Source organism: Lucilia sericata, unplaced genomic scaffold (genome assembly GCF_015586225.1).
Source record: "Lucilia sericata isolate MDLA Ls3-8-SP2 unplaced genomic scaffold, ASM1558622v1 Contig000033F_arrow, whole genome shotgun sequence".
In the NCBI taxonomy this organism is placed as follows: domain Eukaryota; kingdom Metazoa; phylum Arthropoda; class Insecta; order Diptera; family Calliphoridae; genus Lucilia; species Lucilia sericata.
This window is the reverse complement of record NW_023994071.1, coordinates 72,651-87,941: the sequence shown is the minus strand read 5'-3', so window position 1 is coordinate 87,941 and position 15,291 is coordinate 72,651. Positions and strand designations below refer to the sequence as shown.

Sequence of the window (15,291 nt, the reverse complement as noted above, 5' to 3'; positions counted from 1 at the left end):
GTACATCTACCCTGAATAAAACACCGTACGACAAAAAAGAGAAAAGTTTCGTTAGACACGAACCGGATGATATACATACGTCTGAAACTATAAATTTAAAGGAGAAAAAATGCATTTTCAGTTTTTCATTTCGTGGTCCTGTGTCGTTTTTAAAGGTCTTCAAACAATGCCGAATTTGATGCCAAGAGAACAAGAAGAGTTCGGAAATATTTTGTATAATATTTATTTTTTACTGACAGGATAAAAAGATGTCAAAAATGTCTTTTAAAATTTGTATCCTTTAATATCTATTTAGGTTTTCAATATAATTTTTTTATTTTTTTTTTATTGATGCCTAATATTACATATGGATTAGGGGTTGTGTCAGGCACTTTGGCATACATTATTGGTAGACTTCATCGTGTCATGAATGCTATAGTTCGCTATAGTCTTCGACGTAGGATGCCTGTTTCTTCCTATGTGGGTGATTTCCTTGGATGTGGCTTTCGTTCATTTATGTCATATCGTAGTGTGCTACACTTTTACAGAGCTATGAAGATTGGCCTTCCTCTCAACTTTGTGCCAGATTCTCTTTTTCCCATTCTACTAGGAATACTCAAATTATTATCCCCGAATCAGGTGCAGTTGTTTTGAACGGTCTTGTTCGAGTGGCCCGGTGTTGGAATTACTTACCTATTGATCTTCGTATATTTTCCCACTCGAATAATTCTTTTCGGCTTAAACTTTTAGCACACTTTTCTGTCGATAGTTAATGGCCTTGTTATGCTTGTACAGTTTTCTTCTTTTTTTTACACTTTTTAATAATTTAGTTTTTTTTTTTATTGGTTATACAATTTTTTTTTCTCTTTTTTTAATTTTGTTTTATTTTCCAGTACTTTTTTTTCTTCTTTTGCTGATTTCTTTTCTATAGTAATTTTTTGTTTAATTTTATATAGATTTTTTTTATTTATTTTGGCACTATAATTATTTTTCTTCTTTAAAATTCTTTTTTTATTCACTTAACACGGGGGTCGAAGTATTTAAATATGGTGGTCAGGTTTTATTTTCTTTATAATAAACTGGAAGTATTATAATTGAATATGGCGACCTCTTTTATGAGGACATATGTACGTATAAGTATTTTTCAAAACTGGGATGGCTAATCATTCAATTTCAGGGACGGTATTAGTACACTGTATAAAAAACATTAACTTAATCATTAGCATTTTATCAGATAAAGACTACCCTTGTCTAGCATCTACATAATATATTATATTGAGTATTACACTTTTACCTTGATGGCTTATTACCACTTATGGGACGTAAATTTATTTTGTTTTTATAATTTTGTTGTTAATATTGGCTGGGGAGCCACTTGTTTCACTTCTGTAAGTAAATTGTTACATTTGTATATTATTTTATTTTTAGGATTTTGTATTTTCATCTTTTTAACATAATTCATATGTACATATTTATATATAGTATTATTAAACTTTTTTTTTCATATGTATGCTATTCAGGATTTGCCTCTGTAATATAGTTTAATTGGCCTATTAAGGCTTTTATATTACTTTGTTTGAATAAATAAATAAATAAATAAATAATTTTTTCAAAAAAAGTTTGAAAGACATTTTTTACATCTTTAGATCCTAACAGAATAAAATAAAAATAACACGAAATATTTCCCAACTCTTCTTGTTCGCTTGACACTAAATTAAGCATTGTTTGATCAGTATAAGATTTTTAAAATATTTTTTTTTTAAAAGACACAGGATCACTAAATGAAAAACTAAAAACGCAGTTTTTATCCATTAAATTTATAGTTTCAGACGTATATCATCCGGTTCGTGTCTAATTTTGAGTGTCGGACGTTGAAATCTGGATATTAATTTAGCACAAAATAATAAAGATCATTAAAATTTTTTAAATAAAACAAATTTATCTAACATTTTGATAATATCATTTCTTCACCTGGATATAATCTTCACCAGAACCCACTGGGATTGTCATGACATATATATTAACTTTGAGGCCTTAAATTGGCAAAATTCTTGGGGCTTTCTGCTTTTATTTGTTGCTCCATATCATTTTAAATATTCTCTATTGGATTGGGATCTGGAAATTATATTGTTCACTGCAAACATGTTAATCCCGCCCGCTTCCAAGCAGCTCATCTCCGCACTTTTAGCATATTTACGGTCGTTATCGACCAAAAAACGATATTTAACTGAACTTTTGTCCTCAGATTTTTTTACTAATGTATTCTAGTGAAGATTATGTCCAAGAGTAGGGATATTATCAAAATGTGCAAATATTCTACAAATTATGAAATTTTAAGTGAAATTAAATAAATTTAGCCGGTTGTTTTGCGTTTTTTATTTTTTATTTCCAGATATTTTTGAGGGTAAATTTACTTTGAAAAGAAAAAAACCTATATGCATCATATCGAGGGACATGTGTGACGCATAAAAAGGAATTTATTAAAAAAGTTACGAACTATAAGAAATATTTGATGTTATAGGTAACATATACCAAGTGTTTTGGCCACCACTGTATATACTGTATTATACAAATACAAAAAAAGAAAATACAGTCGGGCATAAAAATATAAAAGTGGTGTTATGTTGGAACTAGGATTAAATATTTTAGGCTTGAATTTACATTTATATAAAACTTACTTATATGTATATATTTTGAACACAATACTTGTGTTTGTAAGTGAGTTATGGACATTTAAATAATTTGCTGAAAAGTTACCTTGTATGGAGTACAGGGTCAAAGGAAGTCCAATTATTACAAAAATGGGCAGTGTGGTTGATGATCATACAATTATAAATCCGATTTTTATAGAAATACTAGTATATTTAACGTAATTATAAGCTCTAAAGCGTTATTTATGGGTCCGGCTGTATGGGACCTAAGTGAAATAATTGACCTATTTTAAATATTTTCTACACACTTCCGCTTGTATTTATAAAAAAATCTTATTTTGCTTTTAATGCACTCAATAGTTAAAGCACACTTTAGCCTTAAAAACCATTAATAAAATTGTGATATTCATAAACAAATAATAAACGTATATTAACTATTGTGCTGATTTATGTTTAAGTTGGCAGCACTGTACAATATGGCTGTCATTTTATGTGTTAGTGTTGCGTACAATTAGGATAAAATATTCGTTGATTCGGTTTTCTTAATTTCATATTTTTGTTTATAATAGATTTTTGACAATAAAAACAAACTTTTAAGAAAAATAAATATATATATGGCTTTAATAAATGTCTATTTAGTTCAGATGTATAAATATAACATATAATTTCTAATTATTATTAAAAGTATCCGAATAACGGATATTTTGCGACAAAATATACATCACTATGACACATTTTCTTATTTTTACTTATTTTTCTTGTAATTTTTGATAAATTTTTGCAAATATTGATTAATTTCTTTGATATTTGACTAATTTTAATGCCGGCGAATATATTTTGCATTAGTATAACACTAATCAATATAATTTACATGGTTAATTACTTTATGGCATTATATTTAACCAACAAACTTTGAAAAAGCCAAATCAAATGATTTTGTCCATCATTTGGTTGACAGACGGGCATTTCCAAATTGCCTAAAAATAGTGCTGGACAATTGGAATATTGTCAAAAATTCATGCATTAATCCAATAATGCCTAGATTTGAGTTTTTTCCTCAAAATATAATCGTTTAAAAATTTTCTGGGATTTTATTTACAAATTTGTAAACGTTAAAATTAGAATTTTTAGATTTTATTTTAAAAGAAACCATAATTAGTTTTCGCAATCAACCTAAAATTACCGGAAAAATCTTTATCTGAGAAAAAAATTTTTAAAAAACAACTTATTGTTGGCTTAAAGAAGGGTCGAGCCTACAATAAAATTCTTCTAATTGTCAATTGTCAATGGTTTATTGAAGGTGTTTTAAGCTATTTCACGTTTATAAATACGATTTTCCTGAATTTTGCCTAAAATTGTTTAATAAACCTAAAATAAGTTTTTATAAATACAGCCGTTCGTTTTTAGTGTAATAGAAGACCATATATCAAATTTTGTTAAATTATCTTCAAAAATGCGAATGTTAGAAGGGTTTTGTTTAGTTCGGTAGACCTTCCATGGAAATGCCCATATGTACATATATCGGAAAAAACAAAGGTTTTCCAAAAGACATTGATATATCTATCTTGAATTATTCCATTACATATTTTAAAATAAATATTTAAAAGTTGTTATTCTAAAGAAGGTTGAAAATCTAATAAGTTATTTTTTTTTTACTTTAAAACTTAAACTTCATTTTATAAGAGATGGAACATAATTTAATTTTATTTATTTTTATGTATTTATTAGAATGTTGATCACAAGATGCGTTTCCGTTCCAAAAAAGGTCAATTGCCATTTATTGAACTTAACGGAGAAGAAATAGCTGATTCTGCTATAATTATTAAAGAACTTTCTGCAAAGCATAATAAGGACCTTGACGCTGGATTAACTACAGAACAACGTAATGTTTCATATGCAATGATTGCAATGTTGGAAAACCATTTGATTTGGATCCTGTTTTATTGGCGTGCCAAATATCCCGATAATGTACTCAAAGGATACAAAGTTAATTTACAGCATGCTTTAGGTTTGCGTTTACCAAACTCAATTTTAAATTTCTTCTTTAAAATAACATTCGGAAGAAAGGTAAGTTAATTGAATTTGTATGGAATTGTATTTTGAATGATTTAAAACTACTTTTTTGCTTATTGAGAGCAATTGAACCAATTTAAAACAGTATGATAATCAATTTATATGTAATTGCATGTAGTCTACAATCACTGTCGTTGATTTTGACCTAAAATCATTAACTTCGCTATTTCTGAATGCGTAGTTAAAATAAAGTATCGAATTGTTTAATGGCCGAATTATTAAAAACCTAATATGTAGTTTGAAGTAAACAACCTTTTGGTAATATAACGGTCGCATTTCAAAACTTTTCAATCAGATTTAGCTGGATTTACATCACCTAACAGTGGAACCGTTAACTGTTCTTAAATGTTGTTCGTTTGTAGCAATCGACATAAGCATTACATGCACTTCACATTTTGTTCATAGTTTACCTAGCCTTAATTTTGATTTTTTTTTTTGCAAATATATAAATTTACATCCCCTGATCACAAAGTCCTTAAAAAATATTAAGAAACACAATCTTACTTTTTCGCTGCTGTCAAAAATTTTTCTCATCAACTATAGTTGTGATGAAAATTCTACATCTTTTTCCACACTTTTTTTGCTGGGAACGTGTTGAAATTATACTTTGCCTCCATATCCATAGAAATAAGTGGTTAATGATGATATAATCTATAATTGTTAATTACACGGTGTGACAAATTTACAACAAAATCAATACACTCATCGCGTGATCTAGTAAAGTTTGTAGGCCTAGTAGAGAAAATTGCAGTACCATTTTGAGAATCTTCAATATAACATACAAATCGAAAAATATTAAAAAAAACACCTTTTTTTTGACTTGATAGACCAAAAAAAATTATATCTCAAAATTTTCTTAACCGATTTAATAATTTTAAACTGATTCGAAAAGAGTTTCCTTTGTACTTTTCAAAAACTTTAAACACTTTTATCTTTTTTAATGAAATGTGTAAAATATTTAGATCTAAATATAAATTTTTATATTTTTTTAATTTTTTTTTACAATTCAAGATCATTTTTGACCCACACTTTATTTGAAAACATATTTTTTAAATAATTTTTTATTTTAGCTTATACTTTTATGAATAAAATAAGATATGAAATGTTGAAATCTGATAAAAACTGACAAAAATAGAATTTGATTAATGATTTATTGCGATTAAAAAAATCTAAAAATAATGCTAATTAATGAATAATGAATAATCTAAACTAATCAGAATTAATCTAAAATTAATTTGATTATTTTCAATATACATACATACATATATTGTATAATTTCCATCATTTTCGATTAAGTACAATGTATTACCCAGCAAAATATTTGCTTACAAATTCACTAGAAAAATCACCAGAATTCATCGAGTAAAGTGCTTACAATTCTACTACTTATTTTTGTTTGAGATGTTCCAAAAGTAAGTCAATATTATTTGGTTGGAAATAAGTTGTTTTATTAGTAGAGTTATTTATAGAATATTTATGAAAAAATAAAAATAAAAAGTCGACACAGACTGGGGTTGAACTCAATACCTTCCGTCTGCCAGTTGGATGCTCCACTCACTACACCACTGCTTAGCTGTTTTATTGTGCGTCAAATAATAGTTTCCACACACAAATACTATTTTATTTTCTGTTTGTCTAAAAATAGATATTTGATATCGTGTGCACATTATCTTTATTTTGATTTTTTTTTAGACTTTACATACAAAGTAAGTCATTAATAAAGTACTTAATGGTAATCATTGTAAGCAAAGATTTTGCTGGGTATGAACTGTTTTCATTGACTAAAGTTAATAATATTTAAGAATAAGTTCCCAAATTGTATGATTTTTTCATTTTTATATTTTTAAACATAATCTAGAAGTATTGACTTAAAATATTTGAAATTTTCTTTGGAAAATTTTTTATTTCTTTATGAATTTTAGATTGAAAACAATGAAAAATGCGCGTAACTTGCAAAATTTTCTGATATATGGCTACATTTGCTGTTTTTTATTTCATATTTTCTTATCCAATATTTTTATTTATTTATCATAAAAATTTGCTAATACATATGTGATTGTTTTCTAAAAAAGGAAGATATTAATAGGTAACGGACGTTTATTGAAATTTTTTATAAAAATCAACGAAAATGAGTAAAAAAACAAAAAAAAATCTTTCATGTACAAATTCATACATTTTATGAACTTTTAATATTCTGAATGAAAATGGTTTGGGAAAAAGTCATGTTCGATTCATACAATTTATTACAAAATTCATTCCAGTTATGTCATAATAAAACAATGGTTGTATCATGAGTTATGTATTATTTTTTTCTGTGCAAATTATTACACTATTGAAGTAAATTAGTGTTTTATTGAAAAAAATGTATGTAATGACTAAAAATTGGACCATAAAGAAAGAAATCTGATAAAAATTGGGTTAAGGAAGTCCTAAATTTTATATTATTTTATTGAAAAAAATGTATGTAATGACTAAAAATTGGACCATAAAGAAAGAAATCTGATAAAAATTGGGTTAAGGAAGTCCTAAATTTTATATTATTGATTTCTCTTCTGAATTGATTGTTAGGTTCCCAAAACAGATGCAAGCACCCAAAAATTAATACATACATACTTATTATCCAATATTTTTCCAGCTCTACTGAAGGAAGGTGGTAAATGAAAACCACTTTATCTCGACGTATAGAAAAAAATAAAAATTGTTAACCATCACACATAGCCCTTTCCAAAAATATACGTTTCATTCCATGAGTAAAAAAATATTAATTTGTAAACTTGTATAATTTAATCGATTAATAATCGTAATCGAAATTTTACAGCTATGTTTTCATACAAAAATATTTTTAACCGGCAGAATATCTACCGATTAAGCGATAACCGGAAGTAAGATAACGGGCCTAAAATTACAAAAATCAAATTACATGAAACATGAAAGTTGATTTTTATCATAAAAATTAGATAAATACAAGCTTGAGCTATAGATTCGAAAGTCCTATAGCTGATAGGTCTTTGTGTTTTATGCAGAAAAAATTTTTACCTGATATATAATGGTAGCCCTAAAATTTTTAATATTCTGAAAAGATACCCCTGAGATTATATTCATTACACCTGGTCGAAGGCCATCTATACAGAAAATATGATATCAATGAAAAAATGTGTAAAAATCGTAACTCGTAAAAATAAATTTTATATAATATTTGTTGTTACAATTTACTATTTGTTGGTATTTTTCTTAAGATTGGATATTCTGGATTTGTTCCTAAACATTTAGTTAACTCTTCACGAAATTCTTGTCGAGGAATTCTTCGTAAATTGTATCTCAATTTATTTACTTTTTAAATGTTTCAACATTATTTAATAAATAATATGTGCTTCGCTGCTGCTTGTATATGTATGTGCGCTTTCAAGTTTTAATTCATTCAACACTTTTACTTTTTCCTATAATAGTATTGTGCAAATTTTTCATAATTAGTGGTTCCAGGGTACAAAAAAACTTAAGGCTCATGGGATTGGTGTACATAGTGCGGAGGAAATTGAGGAATTTGGCAAAAACGATTTGAAGGTACTTAGTGAAATGTTGGACTGCAAACCATTCTTCTTTGGAGATGAACCTACTACATTAGATGTTGTGGCATTTGCAGTTTTGTCACAATTGCACTTCTTATCAAAGGATGTTCCATACACTCTAAGGGATTTCATGACTGAAAAATGCCCCAACTTAGTGGGTCATGTATCTCGTATGAAGGACAAGTGTTTCCCCGATTGGGATGAAATATGTACGAAATTGGATCTTAACGCCCACATTCAAAAACCAGAGTAAGTATTATACCAAATACATATGCATATAAAATATTAAACTAAAATATGGTTGCTTCACTGGCCAAAACGATTAAGCCCCATTTTTTTACGTATACGTGCGTACATTGGAAAAGTATATCACTTTTTCCGTGGGTTAAAAAAATATCCGCGGCAAATGCATTAATGTTTTCTATATTTACTCTAAAAATAATTTTTTAATACAAAATCGGAAAATTTTGTTAGAAATAAGTGTAATTGTTTGACCCACGACATTTACACTGAGAAAAAGCAAGATAGGAGATACATGTTAACCTCAAACATGTTGATTATACTATAAAAAATTCTTGTAAATTTGTTTGTAAATGGTTTTAGAAAATCAATTTGCCGGGTGAGGTTTTTACACCAAAATGACCCGAGAAATATGTTTTCGTTATTAGAACCCTAATGTACATATAACAGTAAATATATTTGAGATCTGAAATACTCTATAGTATACAGATTTTCTGTATACGATCTCTTCCTTTACTTGTTCTTGTTCAAGTACCCAGCAAAAACTAACATTGAAAAGCAATGAGTTAAAATGCTAAAAAATTCGTCTTTCACTGCTTATTCATTAGCATTTTAACTCATTGCTTTTTAATGTTAGTTTTTGCTGGGTACTTGAACAAGAACAAGTAAAAGAAGAGATCGTATACAGAAAATCTGTATACTATAGAGTAAAATGCTAAAAAAATCGTGTTTCACTACTTATTCATTAGCATTTTAACACATTATTTTAACATGACATTGGAGCCAAGTACTTAGGATCGCTTACAAATAACTACTAATATAAGTACTTATAAATAAGGAGTTAAAAAGTTGTTTTGTTTTCGCACATAAAAATCCTCACGCAGAATACGAATCTGGGATTCTTGCTCGTAAGTTCGCCGTTTTACCCCCGACAAAACTGCTTTTTTTTATTATTACATATTACAAATTCAAAACCAAGCCCTTGGGGCCAAATATGGCTTTATTTCATTACTTTTTCTTACTTACGTATCTGATTATATGTAATTCATTATAAGAGTACTTAAAAGTGATGGACGGTATTCCGTATCACTTTTAAAAGTAAGAAGTTCTGTAAGTACAAGTCATTACCGAGTTTTTGCAGGGTACATAATGTAATGTCCAAATAAAGTGAGGAAAAAGAAGTAGAATTTTCACCTCAAATAACATACTTGAAGTACTCCCAATTTTGGTGAAAAGCCTATGAATTTTACATTAGCGTCTCATTGGAGGGATGTTGTTTAATTTTGACAGATTATTTTCTTATTTTTAGATGCAGTAAAAATTCGATATTTGGATGTCAAAAATAAACCATATTCTTTCAATGACACGTTTATGTAAATTTCATTGGTTTTTCACCAATGTTTGATGTACGTCGAATATGTTATTTGTACATATTTTACACATTCATTACTCACTTTAATCTTTTTCCACGCTTTTTTTGCTGGAATATTAACAAAAACTAATGGGAAGAAATATTTAGATAAATTGTATAGCCTTAAGACTTTAATGTCCTCTAAAAAGAAGAAAAGATAAGAAAATAAAAAACAGAACACGTATGATCTGCTTCATATATAAAAATTAATGTAAAATTGTCTTCTTATGTTGTTATTTAATTGTATGTATTATGTTACTTTCTAGTTTTTCTCATATTATTTATTTACTTTTTTCGAAGGGACTTAATCGTATCCAGTGAAGCTTATTTATATAAGTAAAATATATGAGCATTTCGAAAATGTCGAACGAAATAAAACTATGCAATTTTTATATTGTCTATAGGCTTTACTTCTAGCTTTTATTTAGCCCTACAATTTTCCTACAAAACTTGTTCTACAGAGTAGGGCAGTATGTATATCTATTATTACTGCAATTTATTTTATATTAAAATAATAGCCCAATTCACAATCTAGTGTAAATTGTCTTGTATCATTGAATTTGCAAATGGTTTAGTATATCTTTACAATACACTAACAAAATATACAGAAATACTCATGCTATGGTTTATAAAATATACTACACTTAAATACGTAGTTCTTATTTACTCAACATTTTGCAATACAAACTGACAGCTTAAAAAATAAAAAAAATATATATAAAAACAATTAAATAAAACAAACGAAAAAGCAAAAAAGCAATAAAAAAGAAGAAATTAAACGAAAATGGACCAAAGGCGACATATTGGATTATAATATATCTTCTAGAAGCACCGGAGATAGAGGTAAGAACGAATTTAAAGCGAAAAGCTAGCACAAAGCCGTGTATTTTGTGTATTTGCAATTAGTGTTGTAAATAAAAGCAGAAAGAATCGTTCAAAATGAATAGCAAATATTTACAATTGCAAAAATACTCCAGATCGTGAATTGGGCTAATATGAATTAATATATCTATTGCATAGTTATTAATCTTACAATACACATTTTATTGGCCATGATGGCTTTCTTTTTTTTTGTTATTAATAAAATAAATAAAAATAAAATAATTGGTGCTAAGATTGATTTTTTAATTTTCAAACGCCAAAAAACAGAACTTGTTATCCAGTAAAAATAGTATTCTTTTCTAAAGGATTGTGATGCGCTGAATCCAAATCTGAATTTATTAACCACATGAAGCTTTTGAGATATCGCGTCCTTAAAATCGCCATCTGAAAGTTCAATCTGCGGGCTTTAAAATAATAGTTTAACCTGAGGCCAGAACCACCGGATTCAGCTCAGTTCTTCAGAAAAAAATACTGTTTTATTATACATATTTAATTTAATTTTAACCGACATCAAATACGGCATGTTGGACGCAACCTTTTTTCAACATGATATTTATGTTGTTGTCTTACTACTCAGTTAAACTACGCTTAACTTGCTGTTAGATTGACCTTTATGTCAATACCCACATACCCGGGTATGGTTTTCGTTTTTGAAGTGATATATTTCGAGATCTATACATCTTATCGATTTGAAATTTGGGGTACTCTATCAGAATAATGTTTTTTATAAATTTTCCAAAAATTAGATATATATTTTTTAAACCGATTTATGACTACTTTTACCTCGTGCATCATTACCCGGGTATGCATAAAAATTATATTTAAGTTATCGGACAAAAATTAAGTTTCGTTGTAATTTTCAGTTTTATTATTAGAATTATCTTGTATCTTATGAAAAAATAAATTGAACTGAACCACAAATTTTGTTTAGAATACAGAGTAATGTGTCATTGTTCATTAATTTGAATGTGAAATATCTTTTGGACCCTGTAACATTTACAAATATGAACCGATTTTGATGAATTAAAATTGTTTCATTGTATATGACTTAGTAAAGTAAAATTATGCTTATTATAATAATTTTATTCTTACACAAATAAAAATATTTAAGTTTGAATATTAAAATTTTTAACAACCTTTATTTGCAAATAAATTCCCTACTAACGAAAACAAAAACAATTTATTTAATGCTAATCGATTTTATATACCTCAATTAATAATATAGAAAAAAATGTTGTTCAATTATATTTCCCCGTCTAAGAGTAATAGATTCTTGAAGTCAAAATTTTACAAAGTCAAATTATTCATTATGAACATTATACGTTATGTAGGATTTTTTCTTAAGGTTTTTTGCACATGATATTTTTGTTCATAGGAAAACAATGAGAAAGTTAAAAAAATGGCTAAAATTAAATGGTATGTGATCAAATTATGGCGTTTTATTAAATTAGCTTTAAAAATTTATCTAAATTATACACTAGAAATGTATAAAAAGATGAAATAGCCAAATAAATTGTATGACATACCCGGGTATGCTGGGCATTGATGTACGTAATTATGCTCGGGTATAGACAAGACGGTTAAACTCGGAACAAATTTAGGCGGACTTTAACCGATGATTGTTTTTTTCAGTTAAGAGCAGTTAACCTTGTTAATATTGTCAACTTTTCAGTCAAAAACATAAACAATGAACATCTGTTGTTTGCAACTATTACTTTTAGGAAATGAAAAATGTTGGAAAAAATTAATGTGTAGTTTCCAGATAACGTGCGAGTACTTTGAGTAAAAATTTTAAATGTATGTATTTTGTTTTTGTTACAATAACAAAATACAAATAAAATTTTAACTCAAAGTACTCGCATGCTATCTAGAAACAGCACTTAAAGTAAACATATAAAACAATAATAACATTGAATAATAAACAAAGGGAGAAAACCCCTCCCTTATATAGTACAAATTTGAGCAAATTATAGATAAAACTAGCTATACCAGTCTGTTATGGGAGAATCATTTTCATTATTGCTAGACCCATACCCGTTGGATTAATTGAAGTGAAAAAATAATTTAAAAAATTAATATTTTACATCTGACATTAAATAGAAAAAATGTCTTCAAATATTTTGGAAGTTTGTTTTATAAATTACTAGCTGTACCCAGTATGCTTTACTACCCTAAAAGTAATATAAATAAAAAACATACTTAACGATTTTGAAGATTCTAACTGTAATAGATTTCAGATATACATTTTTTTTAATTTGAATAATCTAATAGTTTACCAGATATACGAAATTTTTAATTTAACTCAAATGGGAGGTGCTAAGCCCCCCATTGAAAGTCCGCCAGTTTTTTCTAAATGCTCACATGAATGTCAAAGTCATTCACACGCTTATGTAAATTTCATTGGTTTTCACCAAAATTTGATGTACTTCGAATATGTTATTTGTAGTGACTTTTCTACATCTCTTTTCTCACTTTTAACCACGTTTTCATTTGAAAGGAAATATTTGGTTTATAAAAGCGAAAAGTATGGAATCGCATCAATTATTTTCTTACATTTTTGTAGTTGTATAAGCTATTGTATAAATACCCAGCAAAAAAATGCATGGGTTCAACTGATATTGAACTTGTTCATATTTAGGTGAAACATGCATGATTTTAACATTAGCGTGTCATTGGCGTGCACGGGTTCATATTTGGAAAAATAGTTCGGCATTAAAATTAGTGCTTACAACCAATGAACATACGATGATTCTCAAGCGAATTTTCATTGGTACAAGTGGAGTGAGTAAATTGGGTACATTTTTTCATGCCTTCACTTATGACAAATTTATTAGAACTTAGGCATGTATTTAAAACGCTTTAAATAGAATATCCCAGCAAAAAGCTACATGACAAAGGTGTTGTTTAATCAGAGGTGCAAGTGATAACGAAGTGGTTCGATTTAGGTGAAACATGCATGATTTTAACATTAGCGTGTCATTGGAGATCATGTGTTTATGCGAGAATTTCGAATAATCGAACCAATTCAAATTCGATGATTCGAAAACGTTGTTTCATTGGTTTAAGCTATTTCCCAACAAAAAATTTTTGCAGTAGTGCAAAGTGAATGCATGTTTCATGACTTCTTTAATAACAGTGCTAATACAACTCGTTCTAAACGCCTTCCTAAATTCAACCTATTCCGCAGTTAAAAAATTTCTTTAAAACTTCAAAAATTAATTCAGATTATTAATTTAATCAAAGGAAATTTATGTGTTATTAGAAATATTTTTGATTAATAATATTATTTTATATATTTTCCCATATTTATTATATTTTCCTTAAAAATATTTAAAATATCTTCCAAAAATACATACAAAACAAAAGCTTGAAGCAATGAAACATCGTTTTCGAATCATCGAATTTGCATTGGTTCAATTATTCAAAATTTTCGCATGAACACATGATCTCCAATGACACGCTAATGTTAAAATCATGGATGTTTCACCTAAATCGAACCACTTCGTCATCACTTGCACCTCTGATTAAACAACATCTTTGTCATGTAACTTTTTGCTGGGTTGTTTTGCATGTATTTTTGGAAGATACCTTAAATATTTTTAAGGAAAATATTATAATAAATATGGATAAATATATAAAATAATATTAATAATCAAAAATATTTCTAATAACATAAATTTCATTTGATTAATTTAACAATCTGAATTAATTTTTAAAGTTTTAAAGGAATTTTTTAACTGCAAAATAGTTTGAATTTATGAAGGCGTTTAGAATGAGTTGTATTAGCACTGCTATTAAAGAAGTCATGAAACATGCCACAGTGGTATAGGAAAAAAAAAAGAGGGAAATAATTCGGTAACTTCTAAACGGTTAATCCGATTTTGATGAAATTTGGTATGCACAAAGGGGAGGTGTTGTCGAGTTTAGGTTTTGAATTTGGACCTTATAGGCCAACCAGGGGCCCGGCGGGGGTCCTCAAATTGGGACACCTCGGCTATGTTAAATTTTTAAAACGATCCTATTTCTTCATTTGAGTTCCGATTTAAAAAAAATTTCGTATATAGAATCTCCTCATCGAGCACTATAAAAAATGTCGTCATAGCAGTAAATTATCTCTTATAGTTTAGGAGATATTCGCATTTGAAAATTAAAATTTTAAAATTTTTACCGTCCTTACTTTAGTTTTTTTGATAATAGCGGGTCCAAATATTCCCGATTTTCGCCATTTTTTATTATTCGCTTAACAACAAGTTTATATATCAAGCAGTGAAAGAATTATGTAAAAATCATGACTGAGTCCAAAGTTATAAGCATTTTAATTTAAAAAATTAAAAAAGGCGATTTTTTGTAATTTTTTTGGGAAAAAAGTATCTTTTTCTTTTTAAGTTATCTAAAAAGTTTCTAAGAAGATGTATATAGAATTTATACTTTTTGGAAAGCTGACTTTACATAAAATACGATAAATGAAACAAAACCTAAAAATTGATAC

General features: G+C 27.6%; 2 protein-coding genes across 4 annotated transcripts in view; one reads left to right on the top strand and one right to left on the bottom strand.

The window, feature by feature from the left end:
- Nucleotides 1–1,051, bottom strand: part of LOC119612092 (disco-interacting protein 2) — a 291,223-nt gene extending 290,172 nt beyond the window's left edge. For both annotated transcript variants that reach the window (XM_037967842.1, XM_037967835.1), the window contains exon 1: nt 673–1,051. The gene's annotated coding sequence lies outside the window, so the exon portion shown is untranslated. The remainder of the gene's footprint in view (nt 1–672) is intronic.
- The window catches only part of LOC119612114 (failed axon connections), a 35,761-nt gene that overhangs the window by 9,255 nt on the left and 11,215 nt on the right, over nt 1–15,291 (top strand). Inside the window, exons 2-3 of one of the 2 annotated variants that reach the window (XM_037967850.1) lie at nt 4,359–4,697; nt 8,175–8,518. In XM_037967850.1, the coding sequence (XP_037823778.1) occupies nt 4,359–4,697; nt 8,175–8,518 (683 nt within the window). The remainder of the gene's footprint in view (nt 1–4,358; nt 4,698–8,174; nt 8,519–15,291) is intronic. The other variant, XM_037967858.1, reaches the window with a different exon arrangement.